Here is a 16,060-nt window from a genome sequence, read left to right as displayed (position 1 = left end):
AAATATTCGTGCATTGAAGCAAGTACCAAGCAAGTTAGTAAATTACTCAACCCCTCAAAATCTTCTGTTTTGTACAACACAAGAATTTGCTTGTTTTATAAAGGAACCAGTTTTTTCAGAGCTTCATGCAAAATTCAGAATGAATCAAAGGAGACTTAATTTGCCTTCAGTACCCCTATTTAAGATCGGGAATAGAGATTTTACCTGGTGTGATTGGGAATTCTTAACTGTTTGTCATGGATCTGAAGCATTTCAACTCTCCTTAGATTACATCACATGCTTTTACAAACTGCTAATAGGAGAAGAATTGCTGAAATGAGAAGACAAACATCTAGACTATCTCTGCAATTAACTATTCATCTAAATTCCTTAACTGCTTAAGTGTGAAATTTTACTGTTTTAATTACTGAAGAGTCTAGTCATATGTCAGAGCTGTTTACTGTCAGATCACTTATGTTGCTGCTCTGGGAATGTGACAGATGAATTTCAGTAGTAGAAATTTTTGGATTTGCATTGCTATGTCGTTGTGGTCGTTGTACAGTCACACTTAATCAGCAGTTATTGAAAAGGATTTTTCATCAGAACGGGATAGAACCTTAACTCTGGTCCAGCTGAAATAAAAGCAGACATAGTACATTTTGTGCCATAGGTACTTAATAACATGATTAGTATAAGTAATGGGTGTAATACTATTAAATTAAATCAACAATTTAAAATAAATGCAGAAAGAAAAGTGTGGTACTAAAGTAACTGATTAACCTGTATTCTGACTGTTGAAGGTAATATATCAACATAATAACAACTGTGGGAAAAAAAGCATTATCAGAGAAAACAGTTGAAAGAAACTCTCTTCTTTTTAAAGACTTATTTATTTTTGTCTATATGACTCTGTATTTTTAAGTATTTTAAATCAAGGAAGAAGTTGCATAGCTTTTGTTCCCTAGATAGAGGAGCTAGTAAACTTTGAAACTTTTTTGAAACTTTTTGAACCAGATAAATTCTTAGTTCTCTAGCTGATTTGATTTAGCTCTTACTTGATTTACCTCTTAACAGTAAGAGGTAAACACATAACCAAATTAGGCAAACATAAGCATGCATAGTTTATGTGTTTGCATTTGTCAAGAATATGTAGTTCCACGTAATCTTTATTTTGAGATTCTGAAAATTTATTTTTTTAATTGTCTGTTCATGTGCAAGTAATTATATGAACTAGTCAAGAATAGATAATTTAATCTATTTATACTTCCTAGTTAGTGGCTTTGGATTTTACTGTTTTCTTTAACCCACTGTATGTTTGAGTGATAATTAAAAATGGCCACAGGAATTAGGCATTGATTTTGAGTTCCCATGAAACGAGCAACTGAGAAGAACTTAATTTTGATCTTATTCACCTGGGTTGGTCTTACTCATGTTGAACAATGCCTTACTCTTTAGTTAAAGTTATCAGTTTATAGCTCTCGGTATGAGCTGAATGTATTTGAACATTTAAAAAATGAAAGACGGCTCAACGTGCATAAGACAGAATTTGTCCCAAGGATCAAGTTCTGTTTGGGTGAATTAGACAAGGCAGCAGCTGTCTGAAACCTAGAAAAATAATTTATGCACAGATCCTTCAGTTTCAACAAAAGTCATGCTGGTGTTTGAAGCGCAACCTCTGATGTCAGCCCCTGAGGTGAGGTGTTATGTAAAGCTCTGATGTGTGCCCATGTGTGCACTCCTGGATAAACAGCGCTGGGTTTTGTGTTTGGGCTGGCACACACAAGGCAAAGCCCATTGTAGATGCATGTATACCTCTGATCTCCTTTGAATGTGACAGCATTTACATTTCCGCTTGCAAATGCTTGGACAGGTAACTTTAGGAAATGTTACATGCCTGTTCATACATAGGATGTATCTGCAGTGACATTAGTCAAGATTTTTTTAGTCTGAAACTCATTTAAAAAATAAGGTCCCAAGCCACAGAGTGACAGGAGTTTGAACTGGCTCTGTGGATTTGGCATGTGCATTGTATTTCTTCTGCCTTCTTGGAAAGGGTGTCAATGTAAATCATAAGGTGTGTTTCCATGAGTGCTGCAAATGAAAGCATACCAACTGTATTTCTGTTCTTTTCCTAATTAACATACAGTGATGGTTAGCTTGCTGATTGCTTACTGGTGACCTGATGAAATAAACTGGTTTAACATCTAGAAACAGACCTAAATGTCATGTACACATGCCAGTTGGATTACTTGCAGATAAATTGCTTTTGCTGTATTTTGCAAGACACGTTGAAAAAGTCAAATGACAAAGAACCAGCCATGCAGCAGGAAATCGACTTTCACTGAAATGTTGACTGAAGTTTAAATTTTTCCCCCAAATTTAAAATATTTGGAAAATTTATTAAAAGCATATAGCTTCATTTGAAATGATCCAAAATATGGTACTTATCCATCTTTATATGTGGCAAAAATTTACATTTCCCTAAAATAGCATATTATTTGTTTCATTGTGTGTTTCCTTCCTAGTTTATTTATCCAGATGTTACTAGGAGAACCCACCAATAAATGACTCTACAGACAATGTCACATTATAATAATATTGTGAAATCTAAACAGTATTTCTGATAATTTGTGCAGAACCCCTTGTGCTTTCATTTCTGCCATGAACCTGGACACACGTGAGGTGCCTAGACTGCCCATGTTCAGCTGCAGCGCACTGCTCCAGCCTGTGCTTTGTTCTCTCTTCCGTACAGTGCGATAGCCACTCTCCGTTCCCTGTGCATATGCAGTTGCTGGATTTTTTCCCAGCGTGGCTGGAAGGTGCAATTAACAGTAATGGATACTTTGATAGTGAGAATCTTTATTTCTTTGGCCATAATAATAGCCCCTTATTTTAGGAGCTATATTGTTGAATGACAGCTAGTGTTGGCGAGTGTGTGACCACAAAAGTGGGTTCATTTGGTCAGATTCTCAGCTGGCACAGAGAGTCATATTTCCATGAAAGATAGTAAGCTATATTAATTTATGGAATCCCAGCTGGGAATCTCAATCAATTTCAATAAAAAGTAACCATCATATTCCTCTGAAGCAAGAATTACACAACCTAGCCTAAAGTGAATTTTGCTGTTTTAATAAATGTAGGTAGTCACTGGTTTGTAATAAATTACATAAAATTAGACTGTAGTCAATATTTGATTTCTTTAAAAATTTATTCCTTCGTTTTCATTGAACACAACACAATCATTTATGTATTGTATCTCAGCATGATAGATTATATAGGAATAGTGTATTTAATACTGTAAAACTATCATATAAATAAAAATCACATTTTTTTTCATTAGCTAGCTCGCTTTCATTTTGAAGAAGAAATACTCAGTCAATTATAAATGAGGCTGTGCTTTCATTGGAGAGTGAAATATGTAATTTTTTCAAGCCTCAACCATGTATAATGAAATCTCTCCTTTGAAATCCAGTCTTAAGATGGATTTTGAAACATACTGACATTTAATAAAATCTTAGTTAAATTAAAACATGTCCAGTTATTTCAAATCTCTATTTAAATCTAGGGTAAAATTCTATACCCTGCACAAGAGATGTCTTTAGCAAATAGTTACTATTAACCAATGATTTTAAAGTGTGTGTGTATAAGAAAGAAGAAATTTTAATTTTTGAGTACATTCCAATCAGTAACCTGGGTGTTTTGTGTTATATGTCTGTCTGGCACTGGCTCTTTGAGAGGATCTGTAGCAATACTATGTCTAGGTAATTAGAAGAAAAGTCAAAGACCTCAGGCTGCCCTTTCAAATTCAGACTCGTACCCTGCATCTGTTTCTGTAGCCCTTGGTTTATGTTTCTGTAGCCCTTGGCTGGTGGTTTACCACAACATTTGTTTGCCCTCTGTGAAATGAGTGGATAGTCTGTCTGAGTCCTGTCCATTGGCTGGGAGTCCGCTAAAGAGTCTGGCAAATAAATGATTACAGATACCATCGGGGGCTGCTTGAAGCAAAAGCAGAATAAACTGAAGTTTGTACTCTTAATACCTTTGTAGTAATTCACTGTTGTCAGTATTTTTAATTTGATTAACAAAGCCTGTAAAAGGAACATTTTAAGTAGTGTAATTCAGCATCAAAAACAATCACTAACAAACAAGAGAAGGCTCTTCACTGTTTATGTGGTTTTGCAAATATAGCTTTGATTTCCGCTGTTAAAACTGTCTGTGTTTTAGTACTAGAGCCCAATGAATAATGAAAACCCCCTATGTGTGAGTATTATTAATACATATTATTAATGACATTTTGCATATTCTGATTTGAAGTCATCAGGAAAAGTCACTTTCAATTTCAATTTCCATAAAATGTTATTTGTCCAATTCTAATAAATGCTGAACACTGCCGTGGAAGGAAAACCTAGCTAAAGAACTCCAGTTATAAGTTCACTAAGGTTTTATTTCACATTGTCCTTTTAGATGGTTTTGCCACAGTGTTCCTGGTTCTTTTTAAAGGGCCCCTTGAAGATGCCACTGAGGATGAAGAAGAAGAGTGCCTGTCTGAGGAAAATGATACTATCTCGAAAGAAGACTTTCCATTGGAGGAAAGCTTTTCTGCAGAGTTTGAGCCTGAAAATCTGAGCTGTGAAGAAGTGGAATTCTTTTGTAATAAAGGTAATCATTGTAGCCAACCTCTCAAGAGAATACTGGCCAAACTGTGTCCAATTGGTCAAAAAGATTTTTTGGTTTATAATCTACAAAAAGCCCTATTAATATAGTACCTTAATGGGGAAAAGAGTCACTCATAGAGTTAAGTCTGGTAAGAGGTAAATATTTAAGTGTGTTGAAAGATGCTTTTCAGGGATGTGAATTGTCTTGCCTTTAATGTTTTCCTCCAAGTGTTATTTTCTCCATATTTAACTGTAGAGAACAGACCTCAGAAGTCAATTATCAGCAGATCCGAAGCTAGCAATGCAGCATGTCTGTTCATTGCTTAGGAACAGTGCTCTGCCTAGGAAACATTGCTAGAAAAACAGATTGTGTCTGTAGATTCTAGGATTAAAATAGAGCTTATTATAGAATTTATTATGTATGTAGAAAACTAGTGATTTGTGAAAGGATAACTTTTGAAGTTGCAGATACCTTTTTGGTGCATTTGTTACTTGCAAATTATTGAAGACAGAGGTATTTTAGCATAAGTCACACCAATTCATTCTTACCCAGTGTTCAGTCTGCAAGGTTGTGCTTGCAGCTGACAGAAAAAACTCACTGCTGTGTGCTGTTATTTCAAGCATTGAATTAACCTTCTTCCCGTCAGATTTCCACTTGATTACTTTGTTGTTTGTCTTCTGCAGGTAAGGATGCCTATCAAATAGCTGGAGTTGTGGTGGTGGTGTTCTTCTGTTAGTCCACTAATCCCTCAGTCATTTAGATATTGATGATTTCTCTTTCTGTTCTTTCCCAGATATTGACATATGTTTTTTCATGATAGCTTGATATGCTTCTGGTTTTGTATTATTTTCATCTGTTTTGGACAAAGTCGAATAAATCTATTGGAAGGGTCAAGTGTTCTGACTGCAGAATATTAGTTCTTCCTACAGAGTCTTCAGTCATCAGTGGGGAAGGCATGACGATGTGTTTTCTGCATGTCCTCTATGTAGCTTACATACTTTCAACAAAATAATTTAGTTCTCCGCTACAGGTTCTTGATACTTAGTAAGTCAACCTAAGAGGTCAAAACAGTCTAATCAATAGAGTTCAGTTGCTACAAATCTTACTGTGAGGAGAGAATAGATTATGAACAGAAGTGCTTTACAAACAGAGAATTTAATGCTGTTATAACTGTGATGTGAACAAGTATTACAATTACTTTGTGTTCACTTGTTCACATGCCTTTCAGACACCACTTTATATTGTTATATTGGCGTCTCTTGAATTCCTTCTGTCAGCAGTGGAAGACTATGCACTGCTGTCAGTTCATACCATATCGGTTTGATTTAGTTACTTCTCTGTACTTCTCACTACATTTCCAGGGCCCCCACCAATGGAAAGCACTATGGTTTTGGGTGAAATAAAGAAAAAAATGTGATTTTTTTTTTAATAGCAATCAATATTGCAAATTCACATTGAATTTCAAGTTATCTTGGATCTTCCCTTTAATAAACACATCTTTCAGGGAAAGCACCGAATCCAGGCCATTGTATTAAAGAAGGTCAGGAATCAAAGGGGAATACACTTAAATCTGAATCTTGATTATTATATGTTTTATTAAGAACATCTACTGAGTCTTCAAGCTGAATGCCTTCTGACTTCTCAGCAGTCCTTTTTCCAAGTGTGCTGTAGTTAGAAAAGAATCTTAAGCCTCTCCAGTGCAACTGCTACAGAAGAAAAGTTGAAAAGGAAATTTCTAAGGATCAAGGGGCACATAAAACCGCTAATCTACCTCCAGCAGTGTGATAGAAAGTCCCACTTTGGAGCTAGTTGAGAATATCCCTGGAAAAGGATGGAATGGGAGAGAGTAGAGGTGTGCTGGTTTTTATTAATGTCTCAACTTCTGTTGAGTGTCCTGCTTCTTCAGGGATACATCTTAAGTGTCATTACCATGAGGTCACCTGTTTTCCATTGTAGGTTCTAGAAAGTAAAGGTATTTTCTTAGATATAGGTATTATCTGTCCTCTTTCCCTCTTTCCCTCCTCTGGGGTTTCTTCCCAGCTGACTCAGAAAAAGAGGAAAAATGAGTAGTGGGGCTTCCTGCAAGAATCAAGAGGCATGGGGAACAAGTGGCACAGCTGTTGGGGAGGAGCTGTTTGTGAGGCTCCATCCATGGTATCCTTTTTGTACTTAGCCAGCTATATAAATTCAATTATCACCTAAAACCAGAGGCTTTTAACTATCCAGACTAGGCACAGAAGGCAAAAATTTACTGAACTCACAATTCTTTCAGAGGAATGAAAGTAGGGGACGTACAGGTTCACAACTTGGTAACTTTGGCTTTTTGACTGAAGAGTTTTTCCTGTCAAACTGTGCCTGATTGTATTATAAGCAGAGAGCAGTCTCTTACTCTCTAAATTGCAAACAGTTAACCTTTATAAAGCCATACTTGTCATTCCCACCTTATTAATTTGGGTTTGTGAGATAGATTCAGCAGAATAGTTGCCAGAATTAGAAAGTGGAGGCGAAAGCCTCGGCAAAGTGTGAAGCAAATTAATCACATTGATTGAGCTACATGTCATTTTACAACTGTTCTCAGGTTTCAGAATTTTGACTTTTGGCTATTACTTTTCTCTTCTCCTTTTGCTCATTAATGGCTTTTGCAACAAGGAATCTGGAAAATTTCTCCTCTTCCACACTTCTGCCACACCACAAATCCACGATTAACTTTGCTGCATTCCTGTGTAGTCCTCCTTTACACTCAGATGTGAAGAAGTGAAGAATTTTTAAGCATATAAATATTCCAAGCTAGAATGGAAATTACTGACCTACTATTTGCCAAGGATTGTTTTAAGCTTCCAACTCTTTTTTTTTAACCTTTTGGATGAAGAAGAGCCTCATAATAGATGGCACTTAAATTTGATTTGTTTGCAATTTTGACAGTGAGATTAGGGGAAAGGGAATATTTTGGAAGTAGCAATAATAACAACACAGTCATAGTGTTCTTGTACTACAAAGCTGCACTGGTCTGTATCTTTGGAGTAGAAACAAAAAATTTGCTAGAAGGTAGCCTTGGTGATAGTGCATTACATTTTTTCAGTTTGAAAACCGCCTTTGAAATCTGCTGTTTATGCTTAGTTACGACAAATTGATGTACTGCCAATAAAGAGAGTATCTGATGATGCTGTCCACACAAAGCCTGTAGTAGCCTGAAATCTCTCTTACTGATTCTTTTTTTTAAGGTCCAGATAGTGAGTATCTGGAATCAGAGTCTGTATCAGATTAAGATTAATTTAGATTAAATTCAGATCTAGAAGATTTATTAGATAAATGCCAGTATTTAAACATTCTGAATAAGGAGAAAGTAGCCTGTCTTCCATGCAGAGAAGTGATAGACTAGATGGCTGAAAACCTACTTTGGAAGCTAGGAGATAGTACATACAGATTAAATTTTGTCCGTTATAGGTTGGAATAAGAAAACGAAGTAATGCAAACAGAGACAAGAGAAGAAGTGAGCTGGAGGCATGATAGGGCTAATAATTTCAGAAAGGCAGATAGAAGGAGGGGGCACGAATGGCAGAACAATGCAAAGGCCAAGTTGAAGGTGATGGGATGAAAAGCAAAGTACTAAATCAAGCTCATCTGAGATGTGAAGTAGTTTATTTTTGGTTTTGTAGTCACTGATTGCTGTCATCCTGCCTAAATACCCTCAGGAAAAATAAAAAAATACTCTGGTCTGTTTGCCATATGGTGGTGACACCTTTTCCTCTCTGTAAAGAGCAAGGAGAGTAGGAGCCATGGCTACTTCATAGGGGTGGCAACTGGCTAAACAAATTATAGTTCCTAGGAGATGTGTTCAATGAGGGATTAACTTTCAAAGGAAAAGTTATCTTGAGCAATGAAAGAGATCATGAGAAATTAGTAGATAGTTAAATAGCTGTGTTCAGAGAAGGAAAGAGGCAGGAGAAAAACATAGAGGAAGTCTATAATCAAGAGAGAAAATGGGGGACTTTTGCCAGGAGAAAGAGGCAAATGAAGGAGCATACATATCTGATAATTAGAGAGAGAGGGCGCATCCATTTCTTGCTGCCATGCTTCCCAGGACAATTTTGTCAGATTCTCCTGTTCTTTGCTTATAGCATGGCTGTTGCTCTTGATCCTCCTGTAGGCTTTCCATGGTACTTCATCATGAGACAGCGTTGGCACCAGCCCTCAGTGGAAGGAGATTCAGTGGCCTTAACACTACTGGTGGTAGATTGGAAAGCAAGCAGCTTTTGCTTCCCAATACCAACTGTTCTTCAGTTGGTGACGTAGGAAGATACGGGGGATACATGAGGTGGGATGGAGACTGATTGTTTCATGATGCAATGCTTTTAGAATCCATAGCATGAATGCTAGCACCTGTAGTGATGTATGTCTGTAGCCAGTTGACATGTGGTTGCAGTTCCTGATACATTGGTTATGTTTATTTGTGAGTGAAGAGGGGGATAAGGGGAATCCAGTGCAGTCTAAAACTCATATACAGTTTTAAGTCAGCAAGAAGAGGACTCCAGGAATTTATGGCCTGCATATTGGGTGCATACCTGCTTCTGTATTCTTGTATTCTGCTTGGGCACGAGGCGATGAGCTCAGAACCTGAACCAAGTTTTCTGCTCATGTACAGTATTTTGTCACTAGCCTGCCAAAGCAGCTTAGGACTAGAATTTTTTATGTTAAACCATGTGACCTGATTGTGCAACCAGGCTTGAGATTCAGGGAAACAGCTGCAGTGTGATTCCTCATATAAGAAAGCATATACAAAGCTAAGTTCGTCCGTGTATTAATCTTTCCCTTCATACTTCATGTGCAAAGCTATCATGCTATCATCTATAATACCAGCCAAACTCTTAACACCCTGAAAATGATTTCTCTGTGTCCCTTTTTCCTCTGGAGTATGACTTTGTGTCTGTGTGTATGGCTGCGTGCATCTGTGTAAATATTCTTTGCTTCTTTCATGTTAGACATGTAATGACTAACAATATGCTTGCTATTTTCTGTTTCTGGATCAAAAAGTAGATTTATGCTTTTTTTTTTTGCTTGCCTTTTTTTGTTGTTGTTGTTGTTCCTTTTTTTAACCAGAAACCTCTTAATCAATAATGTTTCTTTCCTTTTCAGTAATGGATTTCATGACAAATTTCTAACTCTTTTGCTATAGCAAGTGGAGGTAGGATCAGTACATGGCAGCTATACCATAATCACTTTGAACTCAATAAGGAGATCTTTACAGGCAACTTTGTTCTTATTTCTTAACGGGATTAAGAAGCTCAGCTCTTTAAATTCTTGCATATAACACTGACATTTCCAGGGTGTGTTTGGACCAAGGAGTTCAAAGAGAAGGAATAAAAAAGAAAAGCCAATATGACTTTGTTTTTTACCTTGCTGCAGGAGCTGTTTGTGCAAATCGCCTATAAGCTTATTGACCTGAATCTTTGACTCCTTGTTTTCTCTGGATTTGGCTGGAGTGTAGACACTGATAGAGCACTGATAGAGGTGATTGCACAGCCCTCGGCTTTGCTTGGCACCAGACACGCTCCCTCCCTTTGCCTGACATTATCTTTCCCTGGCAATACTTCTGTTCTCCTGGAGCTCATATTCCTTTAAGTTTTTTATATTTATTTTAATTCATTGCATTTTCTTCATGTAGGCTTTCTGACTAAATGAAGGATACGTTAATTATTTTTGGTAATCAGACACAGAAGAAGGCATGTATGTCTGTGATGTATTCTCTTCTCCTTGGATAACTAGAATATACATGAGAACTCACAGTGTGACTCGGTCCAAAAACACAATAGTTACCTCTTACTGACTTGTGTGCATGTTTGTGACACTGTTGGATTCTCATGTTCCCCAGAGTGAGCATTCTCATATGTTTATCTGTATCCTATTCACCTGAAACAACTGAATTCTGTGCATCTTCCATACTGTTCGTCAGGTGGTGAATATGGACAAAAAAATGATTGAGCTTCTCTGATAATAGACTTTGAATGGTGCTAAGTCAGAATTAGATTGGATCCTAGCGGGATGAAAGGGAGACCTTTTTCTTCTGATCATCAGCATTTACCTTGTGCTTTACCTCTTGTGCTTTCTCATTCTTTCCTGTTACTGGACCTCAGAGGACCACCTGTTTTCTTGCTAGAAGGGAAAGGGGATATCTGAAAAGGTTGGAGTGATTTCCTTATTTATTTTTTTTTCATCATTCATTAGACAGCATGGAAAGGCTGCCAGAATAAAAAATACAAGACTGTCTACTCTACACAATTTTCTGTTTACTGCTAACCTATATTTAAACCTCTCAGGCCATATTTTCAGGCCAACTAAAATCCATGTTGGTATAATATCAGCTTTAGTTGGATAAAAATTTGACAAGTTAAAAAAGCAAAGCTTTTTTTTATTCAAGACATTAAATAATTGGTCATCAAGCAGAAAACTATATCTCAACAGAAACTAGAAAGCTATGTTTAAATAAATAAATACATAGATCCAAATAGAAAACATTATTTTAACTGTGCAGAATTAAAAAGTGAGAGAAACACTTAAACAGCTTACTCAACTTTAAGCAGTTTATCAAAGCAACTCCAGCCTTTTCAGTCAGCACATTTTCAGAACAATGAAATTCTGAATTCTATCACAGCTAGGGATAGAATTCATGGAGGGATTATTTGATTACAACAAGTAGTGTAATGTCCCCTTTCTAGAAAGTCACAAAACTTGAACTTGGATTGACTTAAATTTGAGCTCAAATTTGACAGAATATGAATTGCAAATTAATAAGGGTAATCTTCTTTAAAATATGAAATGCACAAATGACAAATTTCACCAGATATTCTTATTTCGTGTGTACTGTACATCTGTTTCTAATTTTATTTAAAATGAAGGTCCATTTTGCCTTTTTTGTCCTCTGGTGTCCCTGACACCAAAAATTCTGAATACTTTTGAAGATTTCTGAGACACTGAGGAAAAAATTCTTGCCAACTCATGTCCAAAAAGCAGATTTGCTCACAGGTTGTATATTGTATGGGTCAGTGTGGGTATATTTACACTAAGTTTACGTTCAAAGGATCAGTAAAAGTCAAGCAAAAGCCACATTTATGACATCACTGGACAAATATCAATAAGACAAATATTATTGCTGGGTAGATTCTGCTACTGGATAGAGAAAAAGAAGCATTTATTTATAACTGAAAAGTCTTTTCCTTGGGTTTGACTAACAGAAGTCTAGACTGGTTTTGAAACCATGTGTAATACAACATGTATATGGAAACATACTTGTAATGATAGGGAATTCACTGTTTTTGATATTGAGGCATCTGGAGGGTTGATTATTTCAAATAAAAACATCCAATAGTTTACAACAAGGTAAATTAAAATTTCACTGTGTAGCAAAAGATATCTGTTACTGCTTGTTATGTGTGTGGAAATCACATGAAAACTGGATTTGTATATGATAACGAATTCAGCTGCACATTATAAAATGAGGTTTTCTTGGTTGGACAAAGAATTTTCATAAGAGACGAAATATTTCTGCAATAGGGAAGGAACAGAATTTTTATATAATTAAGCTGAAACATGAACTTGCTAGAAGAACCTTCAAAGTTAGAGTCTGAAACTTGTTAGAGTTTCTCTGAAGTAGTCTCTCTGTTCCACTGCAGGTGGTTTAAGAATCTCATGGATTGTCGATTTCCATTGAAATAATTTTTGAAAATCGTACTAAGCAATAGCTTTGTTTGTGGCATGCAAATATATTTTAAAATGTGCTTCTACTGCTTTTGTAATCAAGTGCCTAGAGAGAGCTATGGAGTTTGAACCTCAGGTTGGAACTTGAATATATCTAATAGTGTTCTTCTATTTGAAGTTTTAATAGGGAAAGGTTGAAAAGATGCAAGACTTTTTTTCTTTTTTTTTCCTTTAAATTAATAGAAACTCTTGGGTAGCCAGTATATCTGAATGGTGCTCATTTGTAACACTGATGTCGCTAGAGTTGCTCCCTCAAACTGAGGAGATTTTATATATATATATATAACTAATTAATAAAAAGGAAGTCTGGCATACAATTTAGAGAACACTTTCACTGTTCTTCTGCAGGAAATACATTTGAATGAATGATCCTTGTCTTGAAAGAACTTCAAAAGCAAACAGTGGTGCTAATGAGAATATATCAAACATTTAGAGAAAGAGGAAGGCCAGACTCAGTCTAGATGAACGTGCTGGGAGAAAAGTGCTCTAGCTGAAATGGTTAGAAATAATTGACACTGCTTTTTAACATGATCACTGTGCTGAAATGTAATGTGTCAAAGTGTCATTTTGTGAAACAGAGTGGTAATTTTAATAAGAACTAAAATAGTTTTGTAGCACTATTTTGAAGAGCTAACAGCTTGCACTATGTAGGTACTCGCCAACACATGGATATTCGTAGATCTATCCTAAAAGTTGGGGTAAGAGATAATGCATTGTTTCTGACATTTGTGGGATAAATAATTCTAAGACTGCTTAGGGCAACAGTTATTTCAAATGAGGTTTATCCCAGGAGAAATTATGATTGTTAATCAGCATGACAGAAAACAATAATTGCTTGCAAAGAAGCAAAGTATTGAGGTGATTAATATAATCTGAAATAAAATGCAGTAGATTAACTTGTACAAGTGCTGATTTCTTTCAGGTACGTTAGCAAATCAATCAGCTGAAGGCCAGATTTTGCTCATACTTTCTGTATTTACTGTAAAGTAGGGTATCTCAGTTGATTTTTATGGACTTCACTGAAATTATTTCTGATATACATCAGATGAAGTGGTAACAGTCTGGTAGTGATGGCACCAGATTTCTCCCTCTGTTTCTTTGTCTCCTTGTCTCTCTGTCCTTTCAAGGCTTGTAGAGTAAACCCATTTGCTTACCCACTGTAGTTGTTTAACTTGTCCTCACACCAGTTGCCAAATATGGTAAAGTGCAGAAACATTTCACACAATTTATTTTGTATTTATTCTCACAGTTCTATTACCATACCAAGAGCTTATTTAAAAAAATTTTTTTGCATTATTTTATACCCAGAAGGTTTTATATCTGCTGAAAACTTGCATTGCCATTACAATTGGAGTTAAATATATACACAGAATTCTTTAAAAGAGGTAATCCACAAGAAGAGTAGTTAAGGCCTGTTACATGTCATTGGTGTTCTTAAGAATAGAGTATGCTGCTAAAAGTAAGTTACACTGAATTAAATAAGTATTTGTATTTGAAGTTATATGTGATTTGTTTCAAAGTTACTGAATATGGCTTCTGAAGAGAGGTTCCTGGCAATAATTCTCAGTTTACAGCATGTTTCTTAGGATTCAAGAGTAGGATTATCAGTGGGTGTAAACTGTGTTACTGGTCACAGACACTGGGATAAAGCAAATAACAAAGGACAATTTTTGATCACTGATATATAGTTTCTGAAGCTCTAGCATCTAGTTTGTATGTACAGTCTCAGAATCCTTCTTTGGTTGGATCTAGAATTACTGCCACTGTAGACTGTGGCAGAAAGGAGAGGGCCACTTCCCCTCTATCCCCAGAAAGCCTGCCCATTCCCAGCCAGTCGCACCAGCCGGTTAGCACACATAAGGTTATGTTCTCACCAAATGAAAGTCAACAGTGAGTGACTCCCCAAGTCTGTGCATCATGTCTGTTTTCTCTTTTGGCAGTACAGAATGCTACAGGCTTTGCAACAGTTTATTTCTGAATTGATTTATTATAATTGGGAAGTGATGTTTCGCTCTGAACAGCTGTATGAGGATGTTAACAATTTCAGTTTACATTTATGCTGCCAAGAAGAAGGAACACAAACGGGATTTCAAACTTATAATGTTCTCTCACTCTAATAGAAGCTGCTGTGTGCTGTTTGTGACTGGTACAGTCCTTCACCCAAAGTTATTTTGTCTGATGATAAAACCATGAGTGTATGAAGCTTGTACATTTTTCATCTTTTTTTGACCTTATCTTTTGTGAGTGGCTTCTGTGAAGGTATCCTAACTATAGGAAGCACCTGGCAAACATATATGATATCTATGCTGTGATAAGCAGTTATGAACAAGAAAGTAGATCTGTCAATTCTGAACTATTCATTGTTAAAAATACTTTGTTGATTTAGCTGATTGCAAAATACATTATAGAGTGCCTAACAGCTGCTATAACATTCTTAGTCAAGAAAGTTCAATAGTTATATTGTACAAGACTTTCTGTAAGAGCTTAATACTGATAGGAACAACATGGATTAAAACAGCAGGGTTGAGAAGAACTGCTAACCCATGTGCTTCTTTAAAATACTGCAACTACTTGTGGCACAAGCTGATTAAGTACAAATTGGGAAGTCTTTAATTTGTTAAAAAGATTAAAGTGAAATTACTTGTTAATATTCAAGTCTCTCTTTTCCTACTTGTCAGTGTTGTCAGAGATGTTGGAGTTCTCCCTCTCATGTTTCTGGTGATATGTCTCTTTTACAGTCTTCAGATTTCTTGACCAACTTTACCACCTTGATACAGCGAATTCTCTATTGGATAAACACCAGGGTATTAAAAACCATATTAAAAATTTTGAATTGTTTTTGAAGAGCAACAGAAACAGTCAATGCTGGTAAGAGATAGTAAGGCCAACATGAAAATTCTATCCACATTACAGTATTGAAGTTGTTTGAATAAGATTTTTTTCCTCTTAGTTAAGCAGTATTTTGTGTATTCAGCACTTCAGCATAAGTCAGAGATTTGTTTCACCCAACTTTAGCTGACTAAAGATAGTTTCCTAGTCTAAGCTGTGTGTTTAAGAGGATGATTCATTTCAGCTCTCTCAGTCACCAAGAGGGGTCTCATATCTCAGGCATCCTAGAATAGGATGAGTCACTCAGGAGGTTTCTTTCTTCCCTGTCTATAGGAGCATCTACATAAGTAGTCTGGACTAGCTTAACTTTCAGGCATCTAAGGTTAGAGGTGATGAGTTCTGCCCTAAGTTTAATACCAAATATAGAGACGTAGCTGAAATTCCAGTAGACTTACTTGACTCATGACTAAACATAACCTATGATATTATATAACCTTGCTCCTAAGAGCCTTTTTTTCATGCAGCGATGTTCTTTTAAATGACAGAATTCACTTACCAATCTTCACTGCTACAAGGAAAAACAGAAACCAGGTTTTGCTTCATTTTAGAGTATCTATCATTGCTGATACTTTTATACCACTCTTTGGTGTTGATGGTAAAAAGTTATTTCTCCTTTAACTTAAAATGTAATTGAGCAGCAAAGTAAAGAAAAAAGCATGGGAAGAACAAAATGAGATTAAAAGGAATCAACAGGTTAGTAGCAAAGTTGGTAGTATATATAAGGCAAAAAGCACTTGATTGGACTTGGAAGAAAGAAATAATTCATTTCCTGAATCCAATTAAG

General features: G+C 36.1%; 1 protein-coding gene across 5 annotated transcripts in view; it reads left to right on the top strand.

Annotated features, from left to right (window-relative positions):
• The window catches only part of ZFPM2 (zinc finger protein, FOG family member 2), a 309,968-nt gene that overhangs the window by 56,314 nt on the left and 237,594 nt on the right, over positions 1–16,060 (top strand). For all 5 annotated transcript variants that reach the window (XM_064646901.1, XM_064646870.1, XM_064646863.1 and 2 more), the window contains exon 2: positions 4,480–4,638. In XM_064646901.1, the coding sequence (XP_064502971.1) occupies positions 4,480–4,638 (159 nt within the window). The remainder of the gene's footprint in view (positions 1–4,479; positions 4,639–16,060) is intronic.

The sequence above is a fragment of the Pseudopipra pipra genome, chromosome 1 (assembly GCF_036250125.1).
Source record: "Pseudopipra pipra isolate bDixPip1 chromosome 1, bDixPip1.hap1, whole genome shotgun sequence".
In the NCBI taxonomy this organism is placed as follows: Eukaryota; Metazoa; Chordata; class Aves; order Passeriformes; family Pipridae; genus Pseudopipra; species Pseudopipra pipra.
This window is presented reverse-complemented; position numbering and strand designations above follow the sequence as displayed.